This window comes from Madurella fahalii, assembly GCF_045866475.1.
Source record: "Madurella fahalii IFM 68171 DNA, scaffold_2, whole genome shotgun sequence".
In the NCBI taxonomy this organism is placed as follows: domain Eukaryota; kingdom Fungi; phylum Ascomycota; class Sordariomycetes; order Sordariales; genus Madurella; species Madurella fahalii.
In genome coordinates, this window is record NW_027263972.1 from 887,349 (window position 1) to 902,297 (window position 14,949).

The 14,949-nt window shown below is 53.0% G+C and overlaps 6 protein-coding genes across 6 annotated transcripts; 2 read left to right on the forward strand and 4 right to left on the reverse strand.

Annotated features, from left to right (window-relative positions):
• Positions 1 to 30: 30 nt before the first annotated feature.
• Positions 31 to 678, forward strand: MFIFM68171_03001 (ferroxidase; the record flags this gene model as incomplete). Its single annotated transcript, XM_071058423.1, has 2 exons — positions 31 to 387; positions 436 to 678. 2 exons carry the CDS (start codon positions 31 to 33, stop codon positions 676 to 678), a joined length of 600 nt encoding a protein of 199 aa, XP_070914524.1.
• A 1,028-nt stretch (positions 679 to 1,706) lies between these two features.
• MFIFM68171_03002 (Protein kinase domain-containing protein) lies at positions 1,707 to 2,578 on the forward strand (the record flags this gene model as incomplete). The annotated part of the gene is made up of 2 exons (XM_071058424.1): positions 1,707 to 1,856; positions 1,916 to 2,578. 2 exons carry the CDS (start codon positions 1,707 to 1,709, stop codon positions 2,576 to 2,578), a joined length of 813 nt encoding a protein of 270 aa, XP_070914525.1.
• Positions 2,579 to 4,212: 1,634 nt separating this feature from the next.
• On the reverse strand, positions 4,213 to 6,071 carry MFIFM68171_03003 (uncharacterized protein; the record flags this gene model as incomplete). Its single annotated transcript, XM_071058425.1, has 5 exons — positions 4,213 to 4,517; positions 4,593 to 4,910; positions 5,016 to 5,425; positions 5,492 to 5,766; positions 5,847 to 6,071. 5 exons carry the CDS (start codon positions 6,069 to 6,071, stop codon positions 4,213 to 4,215), a joined length of 1,533 nt encoding a protein of 510 aa, XP_070914526.1.
• Positions 6,072 to 6,733: 662 nt separating this feature from the next.
• MFIFM68171_03004 (Glucose-methanol-choline oxidoreductase N-terminal domain-containing protein) lies at positions 6,734 to 8,708 on the reverse strand (the record flags this gene model as incomplete). The annotated part of the gene is made up of 3 exons (XM_071058426.1): positions 6,734 to 8,146; positions 8,237 to 8,580; positions 8,633 to 8,708. The coding sequence occupies 3 exons, from the start codon at positions 8,706 to 8,708 to the stop codon at positions 6,734 to 6,736; spliced, it is 1,833 nt and encodes a 610-aa protein (XP_070914527.1).
• A 4,048-nt stretch (positions 8,709 to 12,756) lies between these two features.
• On the reverse strand, positions 12,757 to 13,107 carry MFIFM68171_03005 (uncharacterized protein; the record flags this gene model as incomplete). The annotated part of the gene is made up of 1 exon (XM_071058427.1): positions 12,757 to 13,107. One exon carries the CDS (start codon positions 13,105 to 13,107, stop codon positions 12,757 to 12,759), a length of 351 nt encoding a protein of 116 aa, XP_070914528.1.
• A 23-nt stretch (positions 13,108 to 13,130) lies between these two features.
• MFIFM68171_03006 (uncharacterized protein) lies at positions 13,131 to 14,346 on the reverse strand (the record flags this gene model as incomplete). Its single annotated transcript, XM_071058428.1, has 3 exons — positions 13,131 to 13,555; positions 13,603 to 13,928; positions 13,988 to 14,346. The coding sequence occupies 3 exons, from the start codon at positions 14,344 to 14,346 to the stop codon at positions 13,131 to 13,133; spliced, it is 1,110 nt and encodes a 369-aa protein (XP_070914529.1).
• Positions 14,347 to 14,949: the final 603 nt, after the last annotated feature.

Consider the following 14,949-nt stretch of genomic DNA (forward strand, 5'->3'; position numbering starts at 1 on the left):
GTTCTTCACCGGTCGTTTCGGCATTCAAGAATGGCGCGCTCAAGCGTATCCAAGCTTGCCCGCGTGGCCTGCCGGCAACTGCAGACGACTCGTGCCGCCCGTAGCGCCCTGCCGCTTATCCCTGCCGCTTTCTCCTTGTCGAATCCCGTACCCAGAAGTTCGGCTCCTCTCGCAGCTCGTCGACATATCTCTAGCAGCTCCGATCGTAGGGGCATCACGCCTGATGACAAACCCCGCGAAGATGTCGAGAACCCCAAGGTCGCCAAAACCCCAGCGAACATTACAGACTCGCAATATCACGCGGCCGCCGACGAGTATCTCGAGAGACTCCTCACGCGTCTGGAGGAGCTCCAGGACGAGCGGGAGGATGTCGACGTCGAGTATTCGGTACATCATGCCCGCTCCGTGTATCGTTCCTCATACTGACGACCATAGTCTGGTGTTATGACAGTCTCTTTCGGCTCGGAAGTCGGCACGTACGTCATCAACAAGCAGCCTCCTAACAAGCAGATCTGGTTGTCATCCCCCAAGACCGGCCCGAAGCGCTACGACTACGTCATCGTGGGCGACTCGCAACACGAGAAGCAAGATACGGCGACTGGAGAATGGGTGTACCTGCGAGATGGGACCAGTCTGGACGACCTGCTCATCAAGGAACTTGGAATTGACCTCCGTTAACCCATTTTTGGCGGTCACAACAACTCTAGCGACGCCAGAGGCGCGATCTGGGAGGGTGAGTTGCTTCTAGCTTATGAGGTATGTCTGGCGAGCGGTCTACTTCGTGACCCAGCTGGGGAGGGAAAGGGGTGCCAATTCACTCCACAGGATTTGGTGGGTCTACTTTCTCGAACGTGTACAATACTACATTTACCCTTTGCATTGTAGCATTTAATGTTGGTCAATTTAGCGGCCGTCGTGGGATACGGGCATCCCGGTGCACACAAACTGCTATGGCTCAATGCTGAGGATGTCCCGAACATACCACTGCTTTGCAGCCCGCTACCAACCCCAACCGGTGGCGGCTTGAAGCTTGGGTGTCTGTCCCCACATAGCACACTTGCTGGGGCGATATGGCGAGCCAATAGGTTGGCGACGATGATATATCTCCATGGCTCGTCGTACCAGGATCGGTTCACGGCGTGCTAACTAGGAATTGGCTTAACGGGTATTGAGGTTGGGTGGACATGATAGGTATTGGTACCCGTAGTATGCCATCCAACTTCTCAGTTGCAACATCAGCCGTCTGGTTATCTGGCACAATTTGACAACCCTGTGGAATAGACTTCCAATCTTAAAACTGAAGCTATCAAGCCTTTAACCACAATTCATGTTTTGCTCCCACTGACCGTTCTGGTTGTTCGATGTTTCGTCCCGGCCTCCGTGATTTTGGAAAGTACCTAAATGGACAGGTACTTCTGAGCTTGCCCGTTGACCGGATACTTCCGCCGCGCTACAGCCAGCCAATCCAGTGACACGCTAGCTCTTCGACCGCAATCACGCCCTGTTTCGGAGCAAGTCACTGAACTGGTGAAAAATCCCGGAGCGCACCTGTATTGGCATCATCGCAACAGCACGTTTTCTGCAAGTACCAACTATACCTGTCCGTGTGTGCACCGGCCATCTTGGGGCGTCTAACGAAAAATCCAACCCCCATCGTTCTTTTAATTTGGCGTTAAGAACGAAATATGAAGGTGACGAGGTCATAAATGAGGATAGCCGAGGACTGTACATTACCAGTGTGGTTCAAGCCGAAGACTGTCACCCCTAGGCGGCCCCAACGTCGCGTGCCACCTGGTAGACTGAAATTGGGTCCCTATGCGGGCTCCCACTCCGAACTACAGCCTTCAGCGACGATTGTAAGCCGTATTCGTCCATCAACTTTAGTATTGGAAACGCTGACTCGAAGGGTAAACAGTGCTTCCGCTTCGGAACACGCATCATTCGCGCGATTGCCCGCCCCAACGATGGGGTGCACACTAACGTCCTCCGTGTTCAGATACCGCCCTCTATCGTACAGCGACTCGTCCAGGCTATGGCTGGTCTTCTGCCATCCGTAGTCGGTAATTGGATTCGGTCGACCTTCCCAGAGTGGAACCTGCCTCCCCGTGTTGTCCTTAAGATGCAGAAGAAAGGCTGGGACAAAGATTTCGATACGAAGAAGGCGGTATACGCGAAGCTACAGCTGCTACAGGGGGTCGCCATCCCTGAATTCCTTGGGGAGCTCAGATACAATGGCACCAGGGCGATTCTCCTGTCAGATATCGGTGGTGCCTGTCTGATTACTCCCGAAGGAGCCCTGCTAGAGGTAGCCGAAGTCCGCCGCCTCCTCGGCCAGGCATTTGCTGCCCTCGCTCAATTCCGGGTTTCACAGGACGATGCAAAGCTAGATAACTTTCATATCGTCCAAGATAGAATTATGGTCGTCGACATGGAAAGGGTGGTCGAGGATCTGACTGACACGGACCTCGACATCATCACAAATTCCACTGTAAACTTCCTCGCCCGCCTATACCAGGACCATCAATACTCCCTGTGGACCGATGGTTTCATAGCGGTGGATACTCAGGATACGACATAGCACGCTATGTGCCCTAGATTGATTTAATGACTGCTATATACGAGCATAAATGCACGAAATGGCTGGAGGATACGAGGGGGATGTTCTGGCATGAGTTGGATTTGCTAACTCGGCACCGTTCCCAAGCGGGCTGGTAACATCGCATGTAGCGGCGACAAGTTGCCCAAGCGCACGCGAGGACTACAAAGAGATCATCACATAGGAGTGGTGGCTCATAATGGAGAGGCGAGATTACGGGGCAGACCACGACAGAATGGAGAGTTGGAGGTTGGGAGGTGAGAGCACCGTGTGGTAGATTTCGCAAATCTTCGGCAATCATTCACAAGCTCAGGAGATACTCTGAAACAAGCCACTGTTGTGCATAAACCAGCTGTATTTGTGGGTCGCGGCTTCGAGTAACCAGTCCATGAGCAGATATCAACAGAGGTGATGTCTTGCAGTCAAGTTTGGATTTTAACTTTCAATGCTATCTGGATCAGTACACGCGAGCTTGTTATGTAAGATGAGGAAATGAGCACAGTGATTCAATTGCTCGGTAGAAAGACTACGTAAATTATACTATACATCAAGTCGAGAATTCGCTGTTGGGGCCGCCGAATCTGACTGGGCCGTATCGCCATTCTCAGCGGCCTTGACAGCGCGGAGCGCCGGTCACTGTCAAGTACTTGGTACCTCCCTCAGCTACCAGCCACTCCAATTAATCCATCCTACAGAGCCGCGCCCCAAACTACACTCTAAAGCGCCAATAGGCGGCAAAGAGTTGTATTTGTTCCAATGCTGTGTTCTAATCATAGCTGCTAACAATTGCGGTTCGGGAGGTGAAAGCATCCCTGCAGCTCGTTCCGGCTATAAGAGGAGGAGGTGGTGGTGGACGAAGTCGAAGTCGAAGACTAGAAGTCTTCAGGGCCTTATATAAGGCATTCCTTTCTTTTGCAACTAACTGGTGTCTACTACTGTTGTTTCCTATTACTTGTTGATGTAGGTTTTCACCCGGCCTATACGGCACGGTTTTTCTATGTATATAGCGGTAGAAGGTCCGGCACACCCTATCTTGGGTAAAGCGGTGTAGGAAGAATAATAATAATATAAAGGGAAAGGCTGGTTACAAGGTTATTTGCTAATATTGATATCAGACTTCCTTGCCCGACAGGGAGAAGAAGTCTTTTCCTGTCTTTAGTATCATGATCGAGGAATAAATCCTGGCGCCGCAGACTTAATGTAACTTACGTCACTTTATTATACTAATAAAAATCCAGCTTCCTCTACGGCAGGTCCCGTAGGAAACATTGGTCGCCTATAAACAGAGAATAGACAGAACAATGGGTTCTCCATACCAGCAGCTGCCTCTGCCGCGGAAGCTAGGTTCGAGACTGACAGTTCACTGGTCGAAGGAGGACCAGAGCTGGCACTGGTCGAGGTCCTCTCCCCACTTCCCTATATTGCATATCAGATCCTCTTCCCCCATATTAGGCGCAGAGAAACTGAGGCTGCTCGTATGTCTCCTCGCGCACCGATCAAGTAGCTAAACCCAATAGTTGGGGTCGCTCAACACATTCTATGTAGTAATAACTCAGTAGGCTAAGTCGCTTTCCTTTTCCTTCCCTACATCTTCAACGCCAAACTGACTTGAATATCTAGACAAGTGCTCCCGTCTCATTGCTAAACCGGCGCTTGATGGGAGAAATAACCTCGTCAAGCTCGCGATTGAGATCAGTGCTGAAATTGCGGAAGCGCTTGATGCTCTCAAGGAGCAGCTCCGGCTGGAAATCCCAGTCAACCAACGCATCTATATCGATGCCCAGGTTCCCGAGCATGGACCGCTTCTCGTGCTCCCCGATTGTGGAAAGAGGAAACTTGAGCACCTCACCGCAGAAGACGGCGGCCACGGCGGCCCTCGCGTCGTTGAGACAGCGGCTCGAACACTCGACTGCGGACTTGACTGTGTCGACAGAGGTGCTTTTGATTAGTCACTAACCTCCCGGTATGGGACGCAAAAACCACACAGATAACATACCATGTCTGACCTTATTTTTGCAGGCAAGGAACCAGTATCGCACTCCCAGCAGGATCGCCGCCAAAGTGCCGCCTCCCAGCATAACCGACGTGCCTACGGCAGCGGCCACGTTTTGCGGACTCGCCACCCAAACGATGAATAGCACGAGAAGGCCTATAGCCACGACAATCACACAAACGAGACTTATCATCGCACACATGATATACTTTCCCAAGAGGATGTCTAGCAGCTGAATCGTAGCACTCTGCACATCAGGGAGCCGGAGCGCTATGGTACGCATGTCTAAGACAAGTTCGTACAGCTCCTGATTACTCATCCCTGCAGCGTTTCCCAAATTAGCCAACCAGAAACAAAACAAAACAAAACAAAAAAAAACCAAAAAAACCGGGGGAGTTCCAGAGGGCTTAAACAACATGGACTGACGTTGCTTCTGGTAGAGTTTGTCCACGACGCGGTGCATCTTCCTATCGGCCAGGGACCGGTACCGCTCAAGCGGACCACTTAGATTCGCCCATGCGCTACGTAGGGCTCGGTCGGGCTTGTTCATCCGCGATGTGAAGGTGCCGTACGAGACACTGACGCTGAACGTACTGGCCGGCCGTGATAGGGTGTCCACAGAAAATAGCGGCATCTTCTGCAGTGAATCCTGGAGCGTTTGTAGGTGACGAGGCAGCGTGTTGCGGCTCAGGACATGTTCCTGGAATACTTCTGCGCGCGTGAGTCCCTGCAGGGCGGCCGGCCAGGTTTGATCCTGAGAATGTATCTGAGCGGTCAGGGTGTAGGTATTCACCACAGCCCCGAGGGTATATAACGCTAGTTCGCCAGTCCGGAGTCTAGGAAACAAATGAGAAGGTGAATTGATGGTTCTTAGGTCTTTGGGACCAAAGAGGATGACTCACAGTGACAACAGTTCGTCTTGTTCTGCCGAGGCCCCAGCTGGCAGGGGAAGCTCGCGCGCCCGGACGTCAAGGCAGTTCAGGACGAATGCATGGGTATATCGCGCTCGGTTTGTCTCGGCCATGCCGATGGGGCGAATGTTCATGATGTGGGGGCAAATACGGATGCTGAGGAAGCATACGTAAACGTGGAACGGAGCAATACGCACAAAGAGGTCTCTGACCTGGGTCTCGAGGAGCGCACGACTGGCGTTAGGATGGAGGTTTTCAAAGTCGACCTTGCGAAACCACCCCCCCATTTCAAGTTAATTTTATCACGGGGAACGGTTATGGACAAGGGCATAATTAGCATGCTCACCTCGACCGGGGCAAAATCGTCCCTGTAACTCGTATCAGGTTCGGCGTCATCCGCCGGACGCGCGGCCCAATCTTGCATGTTACACAGGGCAAAGGAGTCGGCCAGCTTGCGATTATAGGCCGGACTCTTTCCGCCACGGGCGAAGTGCCAGACCTGTAGCCGGACGACGAGCGGGCCCGGGGGACCATCCGTCACCTCCTCGTACGTTGGTGGCTTCGCCGGCATCTTTCTTTCGTTGGAGATGGGAGAATGCAACGGCACCGAATTTTCTAGGAGCCCAGATGAGGGGGAAAGAAAAACGATGGGGTCGTGAGCAAGCCCGATGTGAAAGAGGGGGTTGTCGGCCTCGTTGCATGGTCTCACGTGACTGTCCGCGTCCAAATCGTGGGACCATTCGTTTGTTTACTTCCTATTGTGGGACTACCTAGTCTCTGATGTTTAGACGTGCTAGGTGTGAGGTACCTATTGACCCATTTTACTTTAAAGCCAATCAAATGACATAGACAAACTCACGCTGGCTAGTTTAAGCTAGTTTAAGATTGTTGCGAATAAGTTGGCTCTCATGTTACAGCAAAATAGAAGATAGTATCAAGTATTTTGGTAGACTAACAATTGATGTTAGAAAATGTTGGCTTCTTTTTGTATGGGGCAAAATGACATGAGAAGCAAAAATATTCACAACATCCACGGATCTCATTCTGAAGGCTTTGTCTAGAGCCTCGCATTCTATAACGCACAGGCCACAAGGACTTCCCAGCCACCCAGCCGGAGGAATGAGGGCTGTACATCAGTGACTAAGGTAATCAAGATAGCTGTCTAGCCTTATGCTCCGTCGTATGACATGGCTGCATTCCCTTTAGAGCAGCTCACTGGCCCAGTTGCATACCTCACTCCAAGCCCATGCGGAGCTCCTTAATAAAGATATCAGCGGCCTTCTCACCGATAGCCAAGGCAGTACTGTTAGTATTGGCGGCAACATTCCGTGGCACAATACTCATGTCAGCAATCTTGAGGCGCTCGGCGCCGTACACACCGAGGTTGGCGTCTACCACACCGTTCTGGTCGCGCGGCAACATCTTGCACGTACCGAGAGAATGCCAAGTAGTGCTAACGTTCTCCCGCAACCACTTTTCAATCACGGCGTCGTCTTCGGCCGAGTACTCGATATCAGGCGCATCGGCCGGAAGGGGGCCATCCGCAAGGCTAATGCTTGCGGCCCCAGAACCGGGCGCGAACGGTGGGTGGCAGGCGGCCATCTCGCCTCGATAGGACGGCATTCGCCGCATGACTTCGCGCTGCTTCTTGTAGGTCCACACATGTTTCTTGATATCCAGCCCACCGGGGTCCGCGAAGAACCCAGTCTCGAAGTCTAGAGGATCTTCGAGCTGCGGTCCCGTGATGTGAATGTGGCCCTGCGAGAAGGGGTAGGCGGTGAAAGTTGATATGGCCAGACCCGGACCACCGGTGGCGAGACTCGGGTCTCCGGGGAACCCTCCGACCACAGTGAAAATCACCATGGGCTTTTCGGGATGATCTTTGAACTCCCGGTCCCAGGCCTTTTTGAACTCGGGTCCGAGAGCCGCAGCCTCGGCGTCCGTAGGTCGGACTTTGCCCTGGACCTCTTGGGCGTTCCAACCCAGCATTGGGTGGTGATCCTTGATCAGCTCCTCCGGACTTCCCATGCGGCCGTATACGAGAGCATCGAGTGTGTCAGTTGGATCCAAAGAATTGAGGTACGGGTAAAGAACCAGATGGTGGTCTTCGTAGCCGTTGCCAACACCCGGCGACTCCACAACTAAGGGGACACCAGCTGCCTGCAAGACTTTGGGGTCGCCCATGCCAGACCTCTCTAGTAGAGAAGGCGTGCCGCAGGCTCCGCACGACGCAATAACAAGCCTCCGCGCCTTGACAGTCTGGATTTGGCTTGCATTGCCGCCAAAGGCGGGGTTGTGCCGAAACTCAACCCCGACGGCCTTGTTGTTATCGAACAGGATCCGCTTGACCTGTGTTTCGACCAGAACATGAAGGTTGGGATGCTTGCCGTCGTTTAGGCGAGGGTGCAAATAGCATGTGGCTGCGTCTTGTCGCCAGCCATCTGGAGAGATATAACGATAGGCACGCCCAACAGTGTTCACCGTCTCCAGGTCTTGTACGTCCTGCACTTCCGACCACCCCACTTTCGCGGCCGAGGCAATGAATTCATCCTCGATCCTCCTTGAGCCGTACGTGCCGCGGGAAATGTGAATAGGGCCATCGTTGCCATGGACGTTCTTTTCGTCTTTGCCGTGATAAGTCTCGAACTGCATCCCGGGTTGTCGTCAACAGCCGCTCTAAAGCTCGTAGGAGATGGGGGAAAGAGAAAAAGGTGGGGGACGGGAGAGGTTAGGCACCTTCTTCAAGTAGGGCAACATATCCGCGCCCGACCATCCTGGGACGCCCCATGAATCATAGTCAGATTTCTGAGCCCGGCTGTACATCATGAAATTCGTGGAGGAGCCTCCCCCGAGAACACCGCCAGACGGCAAGATCAGCTCTCGGTCGGCCACCGCGGCAGACTTTTTGGTCTTGTAGAAGAGGCTCGTCGAACTGCCCGGTGCGAGGTGCGTCAGAAAGAAGGCGGGGTGCGCGATGGTTGGATAATTGGCGTTGTTCTGACCACCCTCAATCATCAGGATGGATATGTCCGGGTATGCATCTGATAGCCGTGAGGCAACGACGCAGGCAGTTGTGCCGCCTGGAAGAGGTAGGTAGTCAATATAATTGAGCTTGCCCAGCGTATTGATTACTATGTCGATACTTGCCTCCGGCAATGATAACATCTACCTCTCCGATATCATCGGGAAGCTTGTTGTATAGGCCCATGTTCTTAAGATTGAGCTCGGCGCGCTCTGGAGTTGCAGGAGGCGCACTCTAAGACGTCAAGCGTTAGGCCACAGAGACTGTCTTTGAAACAAATTGAGAAGAGCTCGAAGAGGCCTCGCTGGATAGAGCCAGTCTTCTTTTCGCCGAAGACCGCAACACCAGACACTGGAGAGTTACCAAGGTCCCCGTAGCCCCCCACAACGGAGAGGGAGTTGCGGTGTGCAGGAAGCGATATAGGATCAAAAGCTCTAGCTCAAGATATAGCGTTTTGACCGAAACAAGGAAGATGGGTTCTGCCTGCTGAGCTCAAGAAGAAAGGGGAAGAGAACGTAATATATAAAATCCCCAAACTTGAAGGAGACCCCTGTCCTAGGGCTCAGCTGACGCTTGTTGAACGACGATGAGGCGCCAAGACTGCCCCGGTTCGCAACATGGAAGAACTCGGATTCCTCCACATTGGCACCATGGATGCCCAACTCAAGCATGCTGACGCGATTGGTGAATGCAGCTGCAACTCTGCTGACCGCATTATTTTAAGAATGGAGGATCACGCCAGATTGTGAGCAGTACAACCTTCTATAGCAGTAGATTCGAAAATCAGGCGAAAATTCCCACTAGTTTGGGATGACCATAGATGTTGGTCGACATCCTGCGCAACATCCCGGTAACGGCAGACGGTTGTTGGTTCGTAGTTGGGCCAGCAAAACAGGACCGTAAGGAGTATTACAGGTCCCACGCGCCAATTTTATCCACCGTTCCGGCCAAACCACCCTCGTTGTGCGCAAATACTCCCTAAAACCATTGGTCAAGCGGGAGAGCGGACCCGTTGGATTGTCTCCAAGACACGATCCGCACATCACTGCGTCGCTATCACCAACAGACGCCCTATAAACCAATCGCAGAAACGAATGTCCCGTGTTTGCATGGCATTTAGTCTGCTGTGATGGTCTCATATGCAGTCAATATATGCTTGCAGAATAGAGGAAAGCCGCGTCAGACGCAGACGCCGGCCGACTGATGTATCGCTACGATCAGGTAACGCCAAGATCCAGCTTTGCAGTCTGATACCGCTAGGACGTAACGCTGGGAAGTGGGGTCATGTCAGAAGTGATGATTCCAAACCCAGCCCCACTTGCTGGTCGTAGACAGTAGTACCTAGGTAAGCAGCCCATTCTGTGAAGGCCGACTAGTCTCTCAAGAAGTGTAATCGGAGAGTCGGCGTGAAACATTAATGATCACTAATTAAGTGACTAGAAATAAGGCTCACTGTACCGTGCTCATGATGAATTGCAACTAATGACTACACAAGATCCTGGATCTCATCCTGCCTCCATGCCGAAGTGCTTAACGGTTGTCTCGATCCTCGTTTGCTCCTAGAGTGGAGGCCAGGAGCAGCTTCTCGCTTATCCATCGTCTCCCGTGTCTCGCCGGTGTACCAAAGAAAGCTGAGCAGTTTATCTCTTGGCCTAAGAGACCCATGCTCTCTTGCTATGCTATACACAAGGCCATGGTGGCAATCCATGTGGTGGACGGCTACGCTGCGCTTGAAAATCTCGCGTGTTGTATCACACTTCCATCTTAGGAAGAGTGCCCCTCCACGCTATATATCTGACGTAGTTGCGGCCGCTACTGGAAGGTATTTAGCCCGGACAGAGCTCGGATTGTCGGCGGCAACAACTAGATCACCCCTGGCGGTATATATTCCGCCTCTATCCCTGACTCGGACTTTCAAGCCGTATGAAAACATTCCTTAATTAGCCTCGAAATCGAGCACAGTCCCAACACCAATGTCCTCTTTGCGACGCTCGTAAGCAGCCGAGCCGTCCATTATCCACAGGTGAAGATGTGTGGGATACCAGGAGCTACAGTAGCCATCAGACAAGGAGCGGAAACGGAAGTAGAGTGTCCCAGTTGGTGATTTGGCGGCGAACACGGGCGAGTATTTGGGCGTATCCATCATCCTTGAGCTGTTGGACACGATTGCTGCCATGCGGGAAGGCCGAGGTGGCATTTGGCGGTCAAGACACGCGAGCAAGTTTCCAGCGTCCCGTCCGTGACAGACGCCGCCCATGTGCCTTTGGGGTTTATCATCGTCCTTCCCAAGAATCCCCATGCTATGACCGGCATGTTCTAGAACAGTACCACCCATTAAACCTGCTATGGACACCCACTTAGACCAAGCCGGGGTAGGTAACGGTGTAAGTGGAGGCCGTACGTGACGAATAGACTCACTACAACCACTTTCAAGGGCATTTTCCGAGATTTTGATTTACGATCCACCATCGTGAAACGCTTCCTGGCGAGCTTGCGGGAAGGGATACAGACGCGGCGTCGGCGCAAATACTAATCACGACGAGCTATGGAGAGCCATTGCCCTTGCGTTGGACAAACTTTGGCAAGCACCTAATGAAAATTGCAACGTACCGGCCATCACAGACGATGTGCCCAGACCTCGGCCCCCTACGTATAAGCGCGCGGTGTAAAACGCTATAGAGCCTTACCAGATATTCCCAGGGTTTTACCTCCTTTTTACGCCACTCAGATATCTTATCTCATGCAGTGAAGGTTGAACGGGCGGTTCACGTCTTAAAATCTTTGCATCTCTTGTTGCTACGTGTATAAAGTACTACCTCAAGAACTCTCGCCCAACCGGATAGCTCGCCGGACTACATGCACCGCAGCGGTCAAGTAATCGTTTCGCGGAAATTCATGCCCCCCATCGTGGACAAGAACCAGGCGAACTGCCGGATCGCACAGTTGGCTGATATCCCGTCCCCCAGTGGGGGCCGTATCGTCGTTGGCACCCCAAATGTGCGCTGTAGGAATGCTTATGCATGGACCCCCCCCGCTCTCTATCTGCGCCACGACCGAGGTAGGCTGCCTCGCGCGTGCTGACAGCGCTGGAAACAAAAATGCCGCACTTTAGCGGAGCTGGGAACCCTTGTTGTTGTTTGTGCAGCAGGTACATCGCTGCGAGCACCGCCCCACAAGCGAAACCCAGCACGGCGTCAAAGGGCCCTTCAGCTGTCACGTATTCGTCTAACTGCGAAATCGTGCGCTTCAACGTCCTTAGGTCATGGGGATCGTAGAAACTGTAGAACTTGTGGTCTGGCGAGGACAGAGCCTCGATGCCTTAGCAGTAGGCTTGGGTCAGCATCGACGAGGGGCGGAAACCGGCAAATATATAACAAGGCCCGAAGAAAGCTTGATACCGGGATTATAAAGTCATACCTTGAACCATCGCTGACGGCGGAGCTGGGATGGTAGCTTCGACAAACTCATACTCGTGTCCATCATCTTCAAGCTCGTGCCTTAACGGCGCTGTTATCATACGTCATGGTTGGAAAAGCTGGACCGGGAAAATAACAACGAGATGCAGTTCAGAAACATACCGGTCTGCGCCTTCAAAAGCTTCAAATATCCATTTAGTTCGTAGGCTCTGCGTTGTACGTTATACAAGCACCGCCACTCCATTATTTGTACCGTTTCCATGGAAACAGAGGATTCTCATGGTAAACAAGCTTCTGATCTGAGCGATGGGGTGCCCGCGGAAGAGTTGAATGAAATAGTTTCGCAGTTCAGGTTATAGGGGCATTTCCCACGGTAGAGACGCTGCTTACCCCCGGAGCTCCAATAACTGGGGTCAAAGTATCACACCTGGGGGGAATATATACCTGTTGGGCCATAGATTACACAAGCATGCAACCCAAAAGATAGTGTTACACGGCTCTCTCTTCCCTCGCCCCTACTCCGGAAGCCTCGGCGGACCCCCAACGTGAGGCGGTGCTCTAGCCCCCGCCTGCGCCAAAGCCGCCCCCTTTCCTGATTTTCTCTGCTATATAACCTGAAATAATGGTATTGTAACAAAGCCTTGGACAAATCTGCTAGCCACGAATCTCTGTATTAGAAAGAAGCCGGCGGAACTGCCAAGGAAAGCATCGAATAGTATCTGCAACATGTAGGTTACACATGAAATTGTAGGAGGCATCGAATCATGACTCTGTGAGCATGAAGCAGTGGCTTTCCTTTGCTCCTTCGCTTTTGGAGCTTATTCCCGAGCCACCCCTTCAGATGAGTCACCCGTAGTCACACCTGAAATCTTGGGGGCCTGAGAATCGAGTTGCAGCCTCTCGCGCTTCATCAGCAACGACGTGAGGAAACCTAAGGCTGCGCCTGCGACATTGAGGTAAAAGACTTTAGCAACGTTGCTGGCGATGGCTTCCAAAACGCGAGTACGAAGGTCTGGGCTAAGATCCTGTACAAGGCTGGTGCCAGCGCCCTCGATGGTCGCTTGGATTAGCACGCGTGGGACCCCAGGCAAGATGGCGGCAATGGCGGTGGTTGCGCCGTTCAAAAAGATGGTGGTAGCCATGCCTAGCGACAGGACGAGCCCGGTCATTTGCGAGCAGCTCATGAAACCCGTCACCTCGGAAAGTGCCAGGCGCTGCTGTTCCTGCGCGCGACTTTACTCTGCGCTGCGGTGTAACCCAGCTGCATGATGGGCCCGCAGCCTGCTCCCGAGATGATGGTGTAGCCGCAGACAGCCGCACGAGAGGTTTCGTAGTGGATAGTCGTCAATAGCCCGTTGCCTATGAGCATGAGCATGCTGGCGCCGGCAAACCAAGCCATGTAAAGGGGGTATTTGGTGATAATCGGCCCTGCAATGCCGCCGACGGCGACGCAGGCACAGACGAAGGGAATGGTGTAGGCTGCTGAGTGAAGGGATGAGTCACCGTAGGTGAACTGGAAGAAGAGAGGCAGAGAATACACGGTCACAACCACGTTTGCGATGGCCAGAGAACCCCAGCAGAAGAAAGCGGCCATTTCCAAATCACCGATGAACTGCACTGGGAAAACCCGGTCCGTGGTGAGAAGGTTGAAACGCTGTGGATACTGAAAGCGGCCCAGAGGACGGGTGCTGCCACGTAGAGGCCGATCATTTGGTCGCTGGCCCAAGGGTACAAAGCGCTGCCAAACCCAAGGATCATGACGACAGTGACCACACCTCCGATGAAGAGCGTGGCGCCTATGTAGTCGACGCGCTTGACACGGTCCCAGAGAGGCGCGGCGGAAGGCGAGATTGATGGTATGAGGACTATACAAGCCGGTATGGCAAAGCCGGCGATGCAGATGTTGATGTAGAAAGCCCATCTCCACGTGGCCGCTGAGTCGGCGATGAGGTAAAGGAGTTTATTGTTGAAATACTTGTTCAGCTTTCCCCTGTGACCGAGTTTAGCATGGGAGGGGGGAAGCAGAAGAGATGATGTGCGGCGACGTACCACAAGGGATTCGTGCCCACTTCCCCCATGGGGTATGACACAGAGAGCCATGGGAGCATGTCGATTCTATTTCCCAATGCTGCTATCATGCTGGGCCTGATATTCGCCGTGATAGTATTGTCAAGAGCGTAAAGGAATGTCGAAGACAAGATCGCTACAATCACAATAATCCACCTGACGGTTGTCCACTTGCGCCGAGCACCGCCCGTATCCGCGTCGCTAGCGGCGTGCCGCTGGGCTTCGGAATTACTGATGCTTTCTGCGCCCTTCTCGTGCATTACCATATTCTGCAGAATCGGGGTCGGGGGGATCGAATCGGGCCCAGGCTCGGCCGGATGGGTGACCGAGGGCTCGGACATGGCGACTTTCAGTTGCAGTGGGAGCGCAGAGTCGGTACACGGGCAGCGGCAGGACAGGGGAGGGAGCGGTGGTATCCTTAGAACTTAGATGGTGTGAGGTTTAAAAGCCCTGAACTGGATAGTACAGACACCAGTAGGCACTGAGGGGGACTACTCTGTACGGTCGGGGTCGGTACGATTCGATCGAGTTAATGTTGATATGAAGCGGAGCAAAGGGTGATGGTCGCAGGAACCCCGGACATCCCCCCAGGTCAGTTACCTTTAGGTAGGTGCTCTACCTGAGCCCATTTCCTATCTGTATGGTTAGGCAATTATGGGCGGGATGTTTTATACATAAGGTGTATTACTAGTACCGGCAGATAAACAAGACTCTCGAGCCTCAAGAGGCCCAAGCACGTACAGTACATTACCATAGATCAAATGAATCTGCACGGTAAGCCCGGGATTTCTGCAGGGTTGCCCGTGGCAAAGTTGGCCTCGGGCCAACAGCTAAATAAAACCGTGACATCCCAACAGGCCCCGTGACATCTGATGTTGGGAGGGGACCAACGGCTTTTTAAGTTCCCTTTGGCCAAAGTACTCACCCTAGATAATGTGCCGGGT